Source organism: Solanum stenotomum, chromosome 3 (assembly GCF_019186545.1).
Source record: "Solanum stenotomum isolate F172 chromosome 3, ASM1918654v1, whole genome shotgun sequence".
Taxonomy (NCBI): Eukaryota; Viridiplantae; Streptophyta; class Magnoliopsida; order Solanales; family Solanaceae; genus Solanum; species Solanum stenotomum.
The window spans coordinates 29,864,825-29,884,870 of record NC_064284.1 but is presented as its reverse complement, the minus strand read 5'-3'; the positions used below and the strand labels follow the sequence as shown (position 1 = coordinate 29,884,870).

The 20,046-nt window shown below is 35.3% G+C and overlaps 2 protein-coding genes and 1 pseudogene across 2 annotated transcripts in view; 1 reads left to right on the top strand and 2 right to left on the bottom strand.

Moving 5' to 3' along the window:
- The window catches only part of LOC125857508 (malate dehydrogenase [NADP], chloroplastic), a 1,084,261-nt gene that overhangs the window by 585,102 nt on the left and 479,113 nt on the right, over positions 1 to 20,046 (bottom strand). The window lies entirely within an intron of this gene.
- On the bottom strand, positions 1,030 to 1,526 carry LOC125857525 (uncharacterized; annotated as a pseudogene).
- On the top strand, positions 10,214 to 20,010 carry LOC125857494 (eukaryotic translation initiation factor 5B-like). The gene is made up of 11 exons (XM_049537097.1): positions 10,214 to 12,821; positions 12,925 to 13,032; positions 13,110 to 13,213; positions 13,319 to 13,409; positions 13,491 to 13,601; positions 13,740 to 13,805; positions 14,976 to 15,035; positions 15,957 to 16,514; positions 18,966 to 19,085; positions 19,324 to 19,443; positions 19,529 to 20,010. Exons 1-11 carry the CDS (start codon positions 10,290 to 10,292, stop codon positions 19,592 to 19,594), a joined length of 3,936 nt encoding a protein of 1,311 aa, XP_049393054.1. The 5' UTR covers positions 10,214 to 10,289; the 3' UTR covers positions 19,595 to 20,010.

The following is a 20,046-nucleotide window of genomic DNA, read 5'->3' as shown; positions in this document are numbered from 1 at the left end:
TTTAATTTCCAATAGAAAAAGGTTAATTTGAAGCTTTTCAAGGTTTAATTTCTTCTTAATTTCATTTAGTTTTGAGTAATGAAGATATGATTGTGATTACGTTTTGAAGGAAAATGTCAAAAATGCAATGTTGAATCTTATTTGTAATGATGAGAATGATTCGATGTTGCGAGTGAAATTGTGATGCGAACACAGAGACTTACTTTCAATGCAAACTTCATGGTCGGACCACAACTCAGGTTGACGATTTTGATCTTGTCCACGATATTGTGTATGCTCTTATGGAGATCTTTTGTTTATATTTCTGTCTTTTTGTTTTTCTTTAATTTGTTTATGGCGTATTTTAGGAGAATGCATGCAGCTTTTTTAGATGGAAGAATCGTGAAGATGTTGATATAAGATCCAAGTACGTTTGATATTGGAAAACAAAATTATGGAGTTGGAAAAAGCATTAGCATGCTATGAAAGTCATGTTGAAAGTAACAAATGGGTGACGAAGGAGAAAAAGAAGATCTCATGTTGTAACTTGAAGCTAACTGTCTTGATTGGTGTAATGCTTTTTCTATTTTTAAGTTGAACCAAGAATGTGAAGGATGGAATATGTAGGTGTGTGCAACCAAAATTGTCATAGACATCTTTAGTTACTTGCAAGTTTTTGGTGTTTTTTGTTGTTGAATGCTCAAGTTTTTGTTGTTTTTTGTTGTCGAATGTTTTCAAAATAGTTATGATTTGAACAAGTTGTTAATGTATTTGGTTGTGTCTATATTATTGTGGTAACCATTTGAGAAACTTCAAAAATATGTTCAACTACAAGTAGATGAGAAGAAGTATCAACTACAAAAAGCAACAAAAATTGGTCAAAAAGAGGACTTCATTCCAACATAATCATTCAATTTGAACTACAACTATTAAGTTGATCTTGTTTTGTTTGGTTACACGCAAAATTGATTTGATTCGAACCAAAAACAACACCAGAATATACATATTTAAATTTGTTTGTGAAAATCAACAACACAACATCAGAATGTCCTACTTCCATGGCACAAGAGTCTTCCTACTTGAACTAGTTTGACTTTGATTGTTAGCAGTAGCTGCAGACCTAGTTTGGTCAACTTTTTCAGTCCTCATTCTTTCTAGGTTGCCACTGGTAATAGTTGTCTTCCCCTTCCAATTGAATCCACGTCTTGGTGTGTAGCCAATATCATCAGACCCTCTTTGTCACTCTTGTACCAGTATTGTTGACTCTTCTACTTAACAATTTAGGCTTGTAGATAAAATTTGAAGTATGCATATAAACTTACATTAAGAATTGTAAATCCATCTTCCTCTTGGTATATGCCAACACCTACCATTCTTGGCCTTTTAAAAGGTCTTGTTTATCCTCCACTAGTGTCCTCATGTTCTACTGGTCTCTTCCCTTTTTCTAGGCCTCTTGCACTACATGTTGCTTCCGAACTAGTTTGGCTATGTTGAGGCATTCTTCTTCCTCTACCTCGTCTTTCATTCACATTTCTTTTTTGGGACATTCCTCTTCCTCTACATATTCCTCTTCCTCTACCTAATCATCTTCCTCTACCTCTATTATTTACCGTCTATACTTTGAAACTCAAATATTAGAGTATATCTATATTTTCTATAAATGATATAATAATTAGATATATTACCTCTGTGTTTGTAGCAGTTTCATGTGATTGAGTCGGAACATCTAGAGGACTTGAAAAACTGCCTCTTCATGTGCCTCTTCTTGTACATCTTCGTCTACAATTTTCATTATTTGTGGTGGTCTAATTTTTTACATATTAGTGTATGTAATTATAACTAAATCTTTTACAAATGAATATATATATATATATATATATATATATATACCTGTGCAGAAGCTCCAGGTGATTGAGTTGAACTACTACCCCTTGCTCTGCCTCCTGCTACTCTTCCACTAACCTGTATATTGATATTTCAATACATGTACCTATTGCTTACATTTGAAAGTAACAAATAAAAGTACTTGTGTCCGAGAAGATGTTTCAGCTGACTGACTTGGACTAGTACCTCTTGCTATGCCCCTTGCTCTACCAGTAGCCTGTATATTGATATTTCAGTAAATATACATACAACACTAGAAAGTAAAAATTAAAAATATACCTCTGCTTAAGAAGATGTTTCATCTTATTGACTTGGACCAACTCGGTTTCTTGTAGGACATCCTCTTTTATTGTGTCCTTGTGTACCACATTTGTTGCAAGTCATAACAACACCACTTTTGCTAAGCTTTCCAATTTTTATGCCTTCATTTGCTTCTTTTCCTCTAACCTTACTTGGTCTTCCAAGCATCTTCTTGATCTTTGGGAATTTTACGATTGGATTAGTTGATGTTGACCATATTTTTATGTTATTCATTGGCTCAATAAAATGTGCATATGTGCTAAGGTAGGTCTCCTTGCTATAACAATTAGCCACATAATTGATTGATTCCAACTCCTTGTAATGAAGGGCAAAAATACCATGAGGACAAGGAATGCCCTTAAGCTGCTAAGATCTGCAACTATAACTCCTACTAACAATGTCCACAGTATGTGTAAAACCTTAGTGCTAGATATCAAAACCTTTTTCTCCATTCCAAGACAAGTTGCACTACATAGACTTGTCAATATTTTGTTCGAAAATCTTTAGAGACATAGGAGATATATTAGTGATCCTAGTGTTTGAGAACTATCTCAAATCACCAACTATTTTTATCATCTTCACCCTTATCTCCTCAAACATTGTGATGATTGGTTTATACCCTGCGGGAAGTATTCAAGCATTAAAATTCTCTGTCATATTGTTGTCCACAACATATTGCTATAGTTTTGAAAATATCTCTTGCACCATGTATTCAAGTTGTACCATAAAAGATCATCCAAAAATGTTCTTCCTAGTTTCTTCATTTCCTGTATATTATTCTTCAACTCAGCTTCAAATGTGGATTTAGAAATTCTCCAAAATACTTTTCTTCTTTTAATTTCTTTCCGAATTTTACACCAATTTACAAGAACTTGTCTTGCACATTTTCTGTGTTCAACCAATGGCAATACCTTTTGAACAATAATTTCTAGTCCCTAACAAAGCAACATAACAAACAAATAATAGTTAAAATGTAAAACTAAAATCAAATCTAAAAAACAATAAAACAGTAAGACAATAAAGGTCTTACCTTGTACATTACCTCCTAGCTTACCAACTAAGCTTTCTCTAATATCAATATTTGTCTCATCATACCATATATCTAGATCCTTTTTCACCAACATGAATCTGTTATGAAGTAGTACCTCTACTTCTCCTTTGTGACCTTTTGAAATGCATTTTGTTTTCCCTTATATTTATATATTCTTGATGAACATCATTGTCTACCTCTATATCTTCATTAGTATCTCCTTCAGATCTTGATTCATCTTCCACTTCATCATCACTTGAATCATGATTTATTATAGGATCAGATGAAGGAGGCACATTGGAAGAAGGAGGAGGATCTTAAGAAGGATCAAATAAGGTCTCAATTGTAATGTTGGAAGGGAAAGTAGAAGGATGAGGCACAATAGAAGGAGAAGAATGAGCTTTAGAAGGACCAAATAAGGTCTCAGTTGTAGGGTTGGAAGGAAAAGTAGAAAGAGAAAGCACAATAGTAGAAGAGGGAGGATGATTATTAGGGGAAGCCTCATTCAAAAATTCCTCACCTACCCCACTATCACTCACATTGGGGACAAACTCCAATTCAAGTGAGGACTGATCAGGTTCATTAACCCCATGAGAAACATGCACCTCAATTTCATCCCCATACTTTATCATATTGAAAAGGTCAAATATATCATTATCATTATCATTATCAACAAGGACCAATAACCCATCCCACTTAATGAAAAAATCACAATGTATTGTATATCCTAATTTCTTTTTGTAGTCCCTCAACTCAAAGTAAGATATCCTATCAACATCTACTTGTAGAAATTTTGTCAGTCCCCCCCCCCCCTCTCCCCCATTATATTTAGGTAGGGGACCAAATTATATATTTCTCCAATGATACCATCTTAAAGTTATCAACACAAAAGACATCCTGAAAAAACATGTAAAAAAGACAAACTCAATCACACATTTCAAAAACAAACTGTAAGCTAACACAATCATATATATGTACACAACAAACATAATCACTAACATTTATCATAAACACTATCAGAATAAAAGACCTGTAAACAAGTCGATAATGTATCTATTGAATTCTACAGATGTATGATATTACAATACATCACAATCAAGTCGCACTAAGTCGAAAACACAAAATCCTAACTTAGAACACAATTAATAACAATCACAATAAGTCAATAACACAAAACCCTAACCTCAAACACAATTACTAACAATTGCGCTAAGTCGATAACACAAAACTCTAACGGTAGCAATTAGTCAAGAACACATAAAAAAAACTATAAAATCCTATTAATAGAAACTATAATAGGTCGATTTAACACTTTTTACACTATGATAATCCCTAAAATCATAAAAATAGAAAATATATGATCTTTATCAAATAATGTATGAAAATCATAACCTGACCTTTAATTATTTGTTCCTTCAAGCTTCAATTCCTTATTTCTGCAAGAACATTGACCAAGGAACACCAAAAAGAAAGATGATCACTCAATCGTTTGACCTGGAAAAGGAAGAGACTCTCGAAAGCTAAGAAATAACAAATAGATGAAGACTTTTCTATTTTTGAAATGAATCGGGTCGGGTTGAACTAGTGTTGGCATCACGCGTGTTGTCCCATGTGAGGGAATGGGTCAAAATGGCCCTTTTACAAAGATATTAGAAAATTTTGTGGGGTAATAGGACGGTTGCAAAGTTAAGGTGTCTTTTTAAAATCTGGGACAACTTCAATGGTGATTTTATGTCTTTTCTCGTTCTACATATTAATGATTTTTAATTAGTTAGATTGCAATTAGTGTATGTAAAGCTCAAATATATCAACCATTTTTCAGAATATGCTTATTTGTGTCATTCATTAATAGTAGAATTTACTTATGGCATCATCATATCCATAAAATGTCCAGTCGTGCTCTCTTTATTAGTGGTTCAAATCGATAGTTTTTGAAAATCATGATAGGATACTGTCATCCATTCAGTGGTCTACATCATCTAATTTGTCCCACTTTATTTTAATCTAGTTCAATTAATTTGAATCCCCCACCCCTTAACCCAATTTATAACCCAACCCACATTGACAGAAGTGGATCAAAGTTCATCACTTTTAGCTCTCATGACCCAAACCAATCAATTCAAATAAAAAAGACACCATTGACACATCCTATCATATCAATGTACTATAGTATTTTACGTTTTTCCAATTCAATGATTCACTTTTCCTTTCAAATCCCCATAGTTATGAAAGCAAAAGGTTTTTGTATTTTTTTTTCCCAAAAAATTAACTTTACTCTCGTTTTCTCTTCCAGTGGTTTTAAAAAAAATTCTAGTCCAAACATTCAAGAATTTCAATGAAATAAGAAAAATCAAGGCTATTGAGGTTAGTGACAATTCTAAGTTTCCCAGTTTAATAACAATATTTTTTTCCCTTCAAATTCCCTCTTGAGAGAAGCAAAATAAATACATAAGAAGTGGGTCAACTTCAAGTTTAATTGGGATGACTTCAAATAATATGAAATATTTAGATTGCATGGATCATTGAATGAATGACACATGTCCAATTTTGGTTTTTAAAAAAATGCATATTTGAGTTGTTAGTGAAGAGTGACAAGAATGAATTTTGCGTCATAACGGTGACATAAGTTTGCAACTACTCAAGATCGTTGAAGTACCTATTCAAGTATGTTTATAAAGAAATAAACAACAATGAGATCATTAAGTATTTTGATTGAAGATACATATCGACTATAAAAGCTTGCTGGAGGATCTACAAATTTAACATACATCACAAACAACCAACAATTGAACGCTTACCTTTCCATTTACAAGGACAAAACACCATAATATTTGAAGAATCAAGGCAACTTGAAAGCGTATTGGGTAGATTCGATAGAGAAGAAATAAAATTTACAGAATAGTATAAGGTAAATAAAGAATACCCTAATTTGAGAGAGTTGACATATTCAAACTTTCCTAAACACTGGGTCTAGAATGGAAGAAACAAAAAATGGACAAGGAAGTAGAAGGGGCGGGCAGTTGGCATAATCTACTTTGCACATTCAGCAAGTGGAGAAAGATTTTATAAGCGCATGTTGCTTAATTTTGTCAAAGGGTGTAATTCCTTCAAAATCATCAATATTATTAATAGAGTAGAATGTAAGACTTATCGAAAGGTCTGCTACGCATTAGGGTTATTCGATGATGAGAAGGTGGGCAACTGGAATTGAGTTGAGACATCTCTTTGTAATTATAGTTATGCACTATCAGGTCTCTGATTCACGTAAGTTTTAAGAGAATAACTATGGAATATTATTAAAAGATATCATATCGATGCAGAGAAAAAGATTACGATTGAAAGATTTAAAACTAAGTGAAGAAAAAATTGAAGCGTATTCATTGTTTGAGATTGAAAACATCCTTCAAAAGATGAGTAAAAGTTTGAAAGACATAGAAGGGTTGCTATTTTTAGATTCTACATTAATGCTTGATGTAGGATACCATCTGATTAATGAAGAGCTAAACTATGACAAAGATGAGCTAAAAAATATTCATGATAAATCATTCGCTTTGTTAAATAGTTGTCAACTTTCGATATATGAAGCAATAATATCATCATCTATTGATAATGAAAAAGGCAAATTATTTTTTATACATGACATGATGGTATGCACAAGACATTTATTTGGAATACAATTATTTCAAAGATCAAATCATAATAAAAAATAGTTCTCCCTGTTACTGCTTCTGGTATAACAGTTTTGTTATTACCAAATGGTAGGATTGCTCATTCACGCTTTCATATTCCTCTAGACGTCACTTCTGAGTCAATTTGTGAAATAAAATAAAGCAACTAATTAGCAAAACTTCTTAAAAAATAGTTTTAATTATATGAGATGAAGGACCAATGCCAAATAAATTTTTGTTTGATGCCTTAGACTAGACCCTGAAGGACATTCTCCGAGGTAGGTATGAGAATAACTCCGATAAACCTTCTAAGAGACTAACAGTCGTATGTGAGGGTAATTTCCGTCAAATAATGTGTCAGTTATTTTAAAAAAAAACACGACCTAACATTGTTGATGCACTAAACTTCTCGCATTTATGGCCCTTTTTCTCTATTTATGAATTGAAGGAACATATGGGAGTTAATTATGAAAAAATAATGAAATCAAAAGCAGACAAAATTGGAAGTTTTGATAAATGACTTTTGAAGGTTGGAGAGAGATCTGTTTATACAGAAAAAAAAGAAGTTCATTAAACTTTTCGCCTAGTGTGTGCATTGCACCGCCACATAATCATATAGAATCAATTGTAGAGGCAGTATATCCGTCCCTATTACAGAAGTATAACGACTCAACGTACTCGAAAGAAAGAGCCATATTCACACAAAAAAATGAAATGGTTCATTAGCTAAATGAAAAAAATTATGAAAATGATACCACGGGAAGGAAGAACTTATTATAGCTTTGACAACGTGTGCAAAGCAAGCATGGACACTAATAAGAAAGATATATTTTATCCTACGAATTTTTTAAATAACTTATGATCTCTAGGCATCCCTAACCATGACATACACTTAAAAGTAGAAAGTTCAGTTATACTTCTTAGAAAACTAAACCAAACATAACGGTTCTGCAATGGTATCGAATTAATTATCATGCATATTGTTATTTGGTCTGTTAATACTATTATCATCTCTGATAAGAACCTCTGCACAAGAGTCACAATACCCAAAATTATTATGTCTCCAAATGATTCAAAGTGGTCATTCAAGATTAATAGACGCCAACTTCCTTTAGCACCTTATTACACTATGAAAATTAATACGAGCCAAATACAAACTATTCATAGAGTTGGATTGTATCTTCCAAAACAAGTATTCACACATGGACAATTATATGTCACAGTATCACGTGTAACAACAAGAGAAGGATTGACAATCCTCAATCTGGACAAGGACACAGAAGACCAAAGATTCATTAAAAAAAAGTATTTACAAAGAAATCTTTCAGAATGTATGCCCATTGGAAAGTGAGTAGGTATACCATTTACCACTACGTTTAGCTATTACAACACATTTTTACGAGAAATATTACAGAAATAATTTTTAAGAATGATGAATTTTTAGATAACTAACCGTATAAATATGGATTCATGATGGAGATAAGATGCAAATGCCTCTAAACATAACCATAAATTAGGTTCTATACGACATAGTCAATCCAAAAAATGATAATCTTTTTACAAATACATACTTTGGAGGTTAGTAACTTATACAATTTATAATTATATAGCACATACTAACTACTGACCTACCGAATGATTATATATAAACTTAATGAGGATGGTATGCAAAACACATGGACATGAATCAGAGGTTAGCAAAGGACAATAGTATTATTGTTGTCTGATTTCTATTTCGGGATATGTGCTTGGGGTAATTTGATATTGAAAACATTATTATTTTGGACAAGTCACTTTGTCTGTGGTGTGAACTCAATATGCAGGGCGAATTATGAGAGGCGGTAAAACGCATCAGAGTTGTAATAGGCTCAAATATTAAAAAAAAAACGATGAAAATTAACTACTAAAAAATAAAGAAATTGGAAATAGAAGTTTATATATAAGCCGATAAAAAAAGGAGAATGAAAAAGGGGAATGAGAAATAGATCCTTCAAAATGATTTTCCTTTTATTTCAGAGTATATAAAGTTATGCTTATGTTCTGCTGGAAATTCCTTTAGAAGTTGATGTGGTATTTATTATTTCTTGATGTGGAAATTTCTTTAGATATTAGGATACTTTTAAACAATAATTGTGTCAATACAATGAATTGAAGTTGGGCTTATAATGAATAGATACGTAGATGTCTATTTTGGAAAAAATAAATTTTGATTACATTCATGACACTTGAAGATGGCCAGAGCTTCGGTCGGAGGTAGCAGTACGTAATTCAATACTAGCATGCATGAAGGTCTATGCAATAGGAGATTGACCTGCAGTTTGATATTGTTATTAATAGTACATATTACGGTTCTGATGAAGCCATCCATGATAGAGAAGATTGATGTGGTCCACTAATTCAAGTTGATAACCAACGATATAGAATATAATATGCAGATCACTATAACTACACGTACCACAAATCATTGTGATTTTTTTGTGCCTCACCATTGGATGAGTCATCTATTATCATACAATAGGTAATATTGTTGTCTAAGGTCTGCATATATGACAACTTTTTTAGACAGAGTCACATGATCTATAACTTTGTATACAATGCGCGTTGTTTAGTGACATGTCAGAAGCTAACAAAAGGTGTCATGCTAATTATGTATCGTATTTCAATCAACAATGTGCTACAACGTTAAGAACAAATAGTATAAGCCAACGAAAAATAATATATCGCGGTAGACTATATCTACCAAATTAGGTGCAAGATAAACAACATTAAAAGAAACCGAGCAAATAGCGGTGTGGATTTAAGATTGGTGATACACACAGAATACTCGAGGTGTATTAATCAACTAGATGCTAATGTTGAACACAATATTGTTACATCAATAATATGATATGTTATGAAACATGTTGCTACTAAGAATTAGATGAAAAATACAATTTGTTAAGGATGTGCAGACAAATTTATAAGGAATGAAATATAAATTAACCCGACTTACTCTTACTCAGACTCAACCAATGCAGGTTAAAGCCTTAACGACAATATTCTCTTACGCGTATATCCGAAAACCTTAAAAAACAAAATGATAATAAGTTAAGCTTCTGGATAAGCACTATCTTTAACTACTACACTACAAATTTAATAAGATGTGACCTAATTGGAATAGTTCACACTTGTGCGAAGCTCGGACAATTGACCTAGTATTAGATATAATTCGTTTTTTGAACATTTAGAGCATTTAGATTCAACCTGAAATAATTCGTTTATTTATATTTTTTTTTTGGAAAGTGGAAATAGAAAATAATGTTCAAATTATTTTTTCCGTTTGGAAAGTGAAATTAGGTTTGTTATGTGTTTTGATTTTCGGATGTAGGGTTTTTGATTGGTTGAAGTAATACTAAACATACATCTGCCGAAACTAGCAGTGAAGTTCAATGGGGAGAAAGAAGACAACAGAAGAGAACTCTGAACCTCCCAAGCAGGGCGGTGGAGGAGGGAAGTCCAAGAAGAAGAATCGGGTGATTGACGATGATGAGTACTCTGTACAGACTGAAGAACCTACAGTTCAGGAAGATACAGTACTTGATGATGATGAGAGCAAGAAGCCGGCCAAGCAGGTTGGTGGTGGTGGAGGCAAGTCAAGGAAGAAGAATGTGGTAATTGATGATGATGAATCCACCACTATTGGGACTGAGGAACCTGTCATTCTGGAAGAAAAAGTAATACCTGGTGGCAAGAAAAAAGCTAAAAAGGGGAAGAAGGGTTCCTCTAATTATGGAGAGGATTTAACAAGGGATAGTGACCAAGAGGATGAAGAGATTGCTCCCTTCTCTGGGAAACTGAACAAGTCAAAGCAGGGAAAAGCCAGTGCTAGTGTGTTTTCTACAGCTTTTGATAAAATTGATGATGAAGAGTCCGAGGAAGATGAAGAACCTGTCGTTGCTGGTATAGGGAAGACTATTGGCAATTCATTTAGTGTGGCGCTTCTTGACGAAGAAGAGGAGGCAGATACTTCTGTTTCTAAGTTTGAGACACAGACAGTTGAAGAAGATGATGCGCCAGAACTTATTTTTGCAGGTAAAAAGAAGTCATCTAAGAAGAAGAAAAAAATTGCTGTTAAGGAAGAAGATGAACCAGAACAAGCTAGGGTTAACCCTGAAGAAGAAGCTGATGATAATGACAGAAAAAGGCAGGAAAGAGATGTGCCAGAAACTTCTAAGAATAAAACCAAGAAGAAAAAGGGTGGTCGTACAGTTCAAGAAGATGAGGATGAGATTGACAAGATTCTAGCATTACTTGGTGAAGAAGCTGCTCCTGCTCCTGCCCCGTCTGAAGAGAAAGTGCAGGCGCAGCTGGAGTCAAAAGATAATAAATCTAAGAAGAAAAAGGGTGGTAGAACGGCTCAAGAGGAGGATGACATTGACAAAATTCTGGCAGAAATTGGTGAAGGGCCACCAGCTACATCTGCACCTACTCTTGCTTCTCTTCCACAAGAGGAGAAAGGCCAATTGCAGCCTCAACTAGGTGATGCTGCTGTTGAGAAGGAAGCAGTTGAAGAAGGAGCTATGGAGTCTGCTGCTGCAAAGAAGAAGAAAAAGAAAAAGGAGAAGGAAAAAGAGAAAAAGGCAGCTGCTGCTGTCTCTAATGTAGAGGAAAAGCAGGAAGAAACAAAAAATGACGCAAAAGGAAAATTGGTAGATAAAAAACAGTCAAAGCAGGTTAGGGAGATGCAAGAGAGACTAAAAAAGATGAAGGAAACTGAAGAAAGGAAGAAGAGGGAAGAGGAGGAAAAGTTAAGGAAGGAAGAAGAGGAACGACGTCTCCAGGAAGAGCTAGAAAAACTTGCAGAAGAGAAGAAACGTTTGAAAAAGGAGAGAGAAAAGGAAAAGCTCTTGAAGAAGAAACAAGAGGGGAAACTGCTTACAGGAAAGCAAAAGGAAGAAGCTCGAAGATTAGAAGCAATGAGGAAACAATTTCTTGCTAATGGTGGGACACTCCCCGCTGGGGAGAATAAGAAAGAGACAACCAAACGGCCAATTTATCAAACGAAGAAGTCAAAACCACAAGCTCAGGCTAATGACAAAACGCAGGAAGAGTCTATTGAAATATCAGAAGTTAAAGAACATCATCAGGAGATTGTGTCAGAGGTTGATTCTGTGGAAACTGAGAAAGTTGAGGATGTGGATTCGACAATTACCGAGGAAAAGTCAGAAATAGCTGATGCAGAAGAAAATGAAGTTGAAGAAGAAGAGGAAGATGATGAAGAATGGGATGCAAAAAGTTGGGATGATGCTGATCTGAAACTGCCTGGTAAGAGTGCTTTTGAAGATGAGGAGGTAGATTCAGAACCGCAGCCTATAACTAAGAAAGAGATTAAGGTTGCAAGTTCAGCTGTTCATGGTGCACTGACTCTGCCTGTTGCTGTCAAGTCGGTGATTCCTACTCAAAAAACTGCTGCAACTGTACCAGGTGTACTGAAGAATGACCGAAGTAGGAAGGGTGAGCCTGAGGATAGGGATGCAGAGCAAAATAAGCAGAAAGGCAGTCCTGAAGAACCTGGTGCTCCTAACCAGAATGAAGACAATCTCCGGTCTCCTATTTGCTGTATTATGGGGCATGTTGATACTGGTAAAACTAAGCTACTTGATTGCATACGAGGCACCAATGTTCAAGAAGGTGAAGCTGGAGGGATTACTCAGCAGATAGGTGCAACTTACTTTCCAGCTGAGAATATACGTGAGAGAACTAAGGAGCTCAAAGCTGATGCGAAGCTGAAGGTCCCTGGTTTGTTGGTCATCGACACTCCTGGACATGAATCTTTCACGAATCTGCGTTCTCGAGGTTCAGGCTTATGTGATATTGCAATTTTGGTTGTTGACATCATGCATGGGCTAGAACCACAGACCATAGAGTCACTTAATCTTCTTAAGATGAGGAATACAGAATTTATTGTTGCTCTGAATAAGGTGAAGATAATCTATGTTGATGCACTTTTCAATGGTGTTATTTTGATTGTATTCTTTTATTTCCTGTTGTTTAATTTGTTTCATTGATACTATTGCAATGCAGGTGGATAGGCTTTATGGATGGAAAGTTTGCAAGAATGCTCCCATTGTGAAGGCGATGAAGCAACAGTCCAAAGATGTTCAATTTGAATTTAATACGAGGCTTACTCAGGTTTTTATAACTCCTTGAGTTGACCATTCCTCAATTTGTGGACCTTATCTCAATTGAATTCTCTTTAATTGTCGCAGATTGTTACCCAGTTCAAGGAACAAGGTATAAATACAGAATTGTACTATAAAAACAAAGAAATGGGGAAGGATACCTTCAGTATTGTACCAACTAGTGCTATTAGGTGTGTTGGTGTGTTATTCCTCTCTTTTTTCCTTGGGCGTCCATCTAGCACTTCGTGAGACTGTTGATTTTTACTAAACATGTTCATTCCGTGGATCTTTAACAGTGGAGAAGGTATTCCTGACATGCTGTTGTTACTTGTTCAATGGACACAAAAGACAATGATTGAGAGACTGACTTATAGCAATGAAGTTCAGGTATGATAGTCACATGATATCCTTATCAGTTAAATAGAGATTCTCAATATGGGATGATTAACTGTTGTTACTCTTTGGCAGTGTACCGTGTTGGAGGTAAAGGTTATTGAAGGGCATGGAACGACTATTGACGTGGTTTTGGTTAATGGTGTCCTTCATGAAGGAGATCAAATCGTCGTTTGTGGCATGCAGGCATGGAAGTCTCCTTTTTATGTCCATTACTTTAGTCTTTAGTGAGCCATTACTTTGTTGCTATGTTCAGATCCTCCAGTGTGGTGATTTGTCTTGACATTATAAATTTCCTCTTTTCCTGCATTGTTTTGTGTGTAGGGACCTATCGTTACCTCCATCCGAGCACTACTAACACCTCACCCCATGAAGGAACTCCGAGTAAAGGTAACTACATGTTCCTTTAGGCACTCCAGGTTACTGGTTTTGCGTTGAAACATCTCTAACCTACTTATCAGAAAAAAAGAAAATATTCTCTTACCTCAGTTCAACTCTCTAAATTTCCCCAACTTGCATGAGATTGAGTAGTAGCAGTTGTTGTTAGTTCAACTCCTTATATAATCATAAAAACAATAAGGAGTTATTTGTCCAGTATGTATCATAAAAAGTAAAAAGGAGTAAAAAGAGGAGGGTGCTTGATGAGTGGGGAAAACTAATAATGGACGGGCTAAAAGCATTGAAGAATATATGTCACAAGTATTCAGTCCTATTATTATGAAACTGGTAACAATGCTATTGAAAGCACTAGAGCAGTGCACAAGCCATATTTACAGACACCCACAGCCAACAAAATGCCTAAAAACAATGGCAGCTGTCCTATCAAAGAAACCTACTCCAGTTAAAAATATACTTTACAACAACAGTAGCTCTGTTTGAACTCGTAGATCATATGCTGGTAATATCTAGTCTGGGCTTGTCAAGGTAACACACTGTTCTAGAGTTATTAGTTTCGTCAACACCAAATGTGGCATACAAGAATTAAATGTTTACTTTATGTGTGGGGGTTCTAGCTCAAGAGTTATGTGGATGTATTGAAAGTTGAGTTTATGATGTTAGTTGTTCTTTTGGTCCCTTCTTTTAACAGTACCTATACCCTGGCTTATTTGAACCCCTGTCTTTTGAGATATATGTAAATCATTTCAAGCTTGTGGATGCTTTCATGGATATGGAATTGTTGAGCTGCTACATTAATCCTAGATTGCTGATAACACACTTGGTTTTTGCCACTTTGAATTTTCTCTGAACAAAAGAAACAGAAGATCAGAAATTTGCTGTGAGGCTTCCACATTTGTGCTCAAATTCCAATTGCCCCTGTTAAAATAGGCTTTTCCCACAATCAAGATATGCACATTACTTATTTAATTTTCCGAACATGGGACACAAGTCTGCAGGTTCAGTTATGTCCTAATTATTTTTGTACTTTTGGACCTTGTGGTCAATGGAGCATGAAAAAAATCTTTGATTGTCATGTTATTTCTTTGAATTTATCTGATATGTGATTTATCTAATGGCGTACTGATGAAAGTGCCTTCTCTTGTTTGGGCAAAATTCTTTCAGGGAACATATTTGCATCATAAGAAAATCAAGGCTGCCCAGGGTATAAAGATAACCGCCCAGGTATTATCAACTACTTGTAAATCTGTGAGCTCATTTTTGGTCAGTCTTAGGATCAAGCTTAGGAAGTCTATTGGGTAGGAAACTTAATGCAGAGACTCATAAGTGGATTTTATTTTGACTGATCTGTTGTTAGAAAATGTACGTATTTTGAATCTTAGATTAGTTTGTTGTTAAAATCAGATGATGCTATGTTTGGGTTCCTAATTTCCTTTTAATTAAAAAGAAAATTAGCATTAGTTTTTCTAGGATCAATCAAGCAGAGTAGCGTGTCATCTACTGGATATAACTTTTGAGTCCTGATTACTGTTGGAAGTCAAATAACTTTTTGTAAAGATTTGGAGGAAGCTTCGTAATTGCACGAAAAATATTAAGTGGAGGAGCTATCTCTTTGCACGTACACCTCTTTCCTTTTTCTATTTTTTCTTGTCAGGAAACCAACCAATGCACTTGATGTCTCATGTTCAAAAAATATGGTGAAATTGTGCAAGAGCATTGGAAGGTTATTCTAATGTGGCACATATAGTCTCTTCTTTTCTTTTTGTTCTGTTCATGATGTCCCTGAGCATACAATTCTGTTCAGAATTTCTGATTTCCTAAGTCGGATATTTTGTGATACCTTTGAGAAAAATTCTATGGGAATAGCTGTACAAATACCATCCTATTTTGACTTGGAATAGTTGTAAGAAATCCAATGGTTGTTCTTGTGTAGTTTGTTACTTAAGTGAAATTTGACTTGGAAGTTCAACTAGCGAGCCATAACCTTTCAGTCCCTTGCATGGGTGTATTGATATTTTCTTCTACTGATGTGTGATGCTTTCACTATTTACTATATGGCTATTTATTTAGTGGTGGTTTTCCATGAATAAGTGAGACTGAGAGATTTCTCCTTTCCCCTCCTTTGTTCTTTCTATTCTTGTTCAGGGCTTTGAGCATGCAATTGCTGGCACTAGTCTATATGTTGTGGGGCCTGATGATGATGTGGAAGACATCAAAGAAGCAGCTATGGAAGATATGAAGTCAGTGATGAGCAGGATCGACAAAAGTGGAGAGGGAGTATATGTTCAAGCATCTACACTTGGATCATTAGAAGCTTTACTGGAATTTTTGAAGACCCCTGAAGTAAGCATACCCGTCAGTGGGATTGGCATAGGTCCCGTGCATAAAAAGGATGTCATGAAAGCTAGTGTTATGCTTGAGAAGAAGAAAGAGTATGCAACCATCTTGGCCTTTGATGTTAAAGTGACACAGGAAGCTCGGGAACTTTCAGATGAACTTGGTGTCAAGGTTTTTATGGCTGATATTATATATCACTTATTTGATCAGTTTAAAGCTTACATTGACACTATCAAGGAAGAAAAAAAGAAGGAAGTTGCTGAAGAAGCAGTCTTCCCCTGTGTGCTCAAGATCGTACCGAATTGTGTCTTCAACAAGAAGGATCCAATTGTTCTGGGAGTTGATGTTCTTGAGGGCATTGTCAGGGTATTAACTTTTCTTGTCTGCTGTCTCATATTCATTGATCTCATTCACCAACTTAATTATAAAAAAAGGAAAAATTAAAGATATAATGGAATCTCTGCATTTCATTCGGGAAAAGTAGCTTTTGTGCACATCAGCAATACAAATAAGAATAGATAATCAATATTTAATGGGTTGTGCTGATATTATCAGATTTTCTCTAATTTCATGCTTCCATTAGGTTGGGGAAAGGGGTCTTGATTTCTCACATTGATTTCTCGTTAAATGTATAACTTCTTTATGTATAACCTTGTTTGAGACAGCTGGTCTGACATAAACAAACTTAATGGACAATAATTTTTTTTTTTGGTTGATAAAGTAAGTTGTTCATTGATTGGCATCAAGAAGATGCCATGGATACAAAATTAGATGTGCTAGCTCCTTTACAAGATGCTATGAAAGGTTCGGGGAGCTAGCCAAACACCATAAAGGGAACAACCATGTAAGGGCCAGTCTAATGTAAGGGAGCTCACAAAATCTGGAAAAACAACTTTAGCAAGTGATTTAGAGTTGACAACTACATCAAAACATTTTGTTGTTTCAGCTTTCTAAAGGCTCCAGCTCTCAACAGCATCCATTTGAGGCTGAAAAGAGCTAGAAACATATGCCACATGTCTGCAGCTACCTGACATAAGTAGTATCTGTTAACTAACTGGAAACATCTCCTGCAGATGTTGTCCTGTGTCATACATGCATTTTTAGAGCCAACCAGCTAAAGCATATCACTTTTGGTGGGAGTTCTGTCCTCCAAATTAGTTTCTATGGCTAGAAGTCTAAAATTCCATTCTGAGCATCAATTTTTATCCCAGTTGTACTGTGTATTCCTTTGCATTAGGACCGCAGCTTAATGCTTCAGCAGCCCGAGTCTTCATGTTGAAGCCTTCCAGATTACACATCAAGTCAAAAAGGCTCTCAAGTTCCCAGTCATTCATGTTTCTTCTGAAGAGGGGACTCCACTGATTGCCTTCTCTATTCTGTGCAACTGTAGAGTCACGATCTCATGCTATCAGGAAGAGTGATGGATAGGCTTCTCTAAAATTGGAGTTCTCTATATCCTTCCAGAATTTTACATTCAGGGAATTTCCAACGTTGAATGAGACTTCTTTATGAAATTCCTCCCATAGCCTACTTACATGTTTCCATGACCCAACTCCATATGGAGTTCTGCTTTGCATAGTGAGTGACTCAACTTACCATGTTTGGCTGCAACCACTTCCTTCCTAAAGCTATCTCCAAAGCCATGTAAACAACAAACTTTTGTTGTGCTCCCTGATACCCAACCCCCCCGTGGCTTTGGTCTAATGACTTAAGACCATTTAACAAGGTGAAACTTGTGTCCTTCATTGTTATCCTCCCAAAGATAATTTCTTCTGATTTTGTCTTAGCTACTTCAATACCTTACCAGGCATAGGAAATAATGGCATGAAGTAAGTGGGAATACTGTCCATGACAATATTGATAAGAGCAAGTCTACCACCCATAGAAAGATATTGCCTTTGCCAAGTAGCCTGCCTTTTCTCAATCTTTTATACTACTACAGTCCATATTCAAGTAGACTTGAATTTTTCCCCTAGAGGAAGGCCTAGTTAAGTGGTGGGGAAGGATCCCACACTGCAACATATCATGTCAGCTAGTACATGGATCAGTATCTCTGTAAACTGTTTCCTATTTGTTTGGTGAAACTATGCTGTAGTGATATTCGAAGAATCAGTGTTAGCACGTATCTGTTCTCTCTATAATTCTTTCTTATAATTGGGTATCTTGATTATCTAACAAGGTTCCATCAGAGTTTTTACATTTATGATTAGAATCTAGCTTTTCTACTGGTTATTATTATCATTGAGTTCTCTGCTTTCAAAAGGTTTTCAGCATTCTTCATTTACACCATGATTTGCATCTCCAAGGTAAGGTTTTTATTTTGTTTTATTTACAAGATTTGGACCTTAGGGAAACATGTTTAAGTTCAGATGCAGATTTCATTGTACTCATCCTATTTCTATTTTTCGTCCATTATTAATTCTGTCATGCTTCCATTAGACCTTTTGCTCGATGAGCATTTAACACATCGAATTCAAGTCTTGTTTGCTTGCTCTCATGTCTCTTTAGTTAATTGTAGTTAGATATTCCTGCATAATTTTATTGGTGTGTGTAACATTATGTACTTCTCTCTCGTTTTACTTTTCTCCACACGTAGTTCAGTATATTGTTTATTGCCATGATTTAAGTTGAAGGGTTTACCTTGATTATGCTTTCCACTATCAATGTTTATGCTGGCAATAGTAGTACCCTACAGTTTGTGATTTTACTGTTGAAAAAATAGTAGCACTCGTCAATTCTCTTTTCTATAATCATTCATAGACTTCAAAAATTTCATGTATATTGTGGTCCTCACTGTGCTGAACTTAATTTGAACAGATTGGATCTCCTATATGTATTCCTCAAAAGGACTTCATTGATATTGGTCGGATTGCATCCATTGAGAACAACCATAAGCCTGTTGATTCTGCAAAGAAAGGCCAAAGGGTGGCCATTAAGGTATGAAGTGGTTGAGACTTTGTAAATTTTGTCATGGATTTGCTAGAATTTTGATCCATCTTCTCTCTTTATTACTTGTTTGTAGAATGTAGGATCGGTGTGTAGTAGTTTCTCTTTAATTCCCAATAAATGTTTTGTATATCATCATTGTACAATAATGTATTTCAGGAGTTCTAAGCAATTGATTTGATCTTTGCTTATATACCCATGATGTCTCACTCCCTGCACATGTTTACAGATAGTTGGATCTAACCCTGAGGAGCAACAAAAGATGTTTGGTAGGCATTTTGAAATGGAAGATGAGCTTGTCAGCAAAATTTCAAGGAGGTCTATTGACATACTGAAGGCCAATTTCCGGGTATGTAGAGTTTTGGGTGAAGTTCTTTTGTTTGAGCAAATATCTAGTTTTGCTTACTGCTGCCTGCCTCTTTAACCTTTTACAGAGAGACCTCTCAGTTGAGGATTGGAGACTTGTCATGAAACTGAAGACCCTCTTTAAGATACAATGAGACAGGTTTTTGTAGCTTTCAAAGGGGTTGGTTCTTGGGTCTCCGATAAGCACCATCTTAGGGGCTTAGCAGCTCATCGAGCAATAAGTGGTGATTTGACTGTAAACAAAGAGTTTGGACTCAATGTTCATGCACCTCAGAGACAGAAATGAGCAAAAGTGAAGAATGCAATCCTTGCTGCAACTGATTTCCTTTGGTTAGTACTCCGAGCATTCTGTATATGCTGTTTTTGGTAAGTATATGCTGTTTTTGGTACTGAAGTGAGAATTTTAGCCACATTGACCAATGGCAGAGTTGTACAGGGGCATAAAATGGCAACGCATTTTTCATGATACAGAAATGTGATTTTGACTTTGATATACAAAAACCGTGCAAAAGATTATTGGTTGGCTATTGTTGGCAAGTTTTTCATATTAGTATCAATCCAATCCTTTTTATAGATATAAAATTTA

Coding starts and splice junctions, on each gene's coding strand:
- LOC125857494 (XM_049537097.1), top strand. CDS start 10,290: ATGGGGAGAAAGAAGACAACAGAAGAGAACTCTGAACCTCCCAAGCAG. Junction 13,033..13,109: donor TTAATACGAGGCTTACTCAG/GTTTTTATAACT, acceptor TAATTGTCGCAG/ATTGTTACCCAGTTCAAGGA. Junction 15,036..15,956: donor GTATAAAGATAACCGCCCAG/GTATTATCAACT, acceptor ATTCTTGTTCAG/GGCTTTGAGCATGCAATTGC.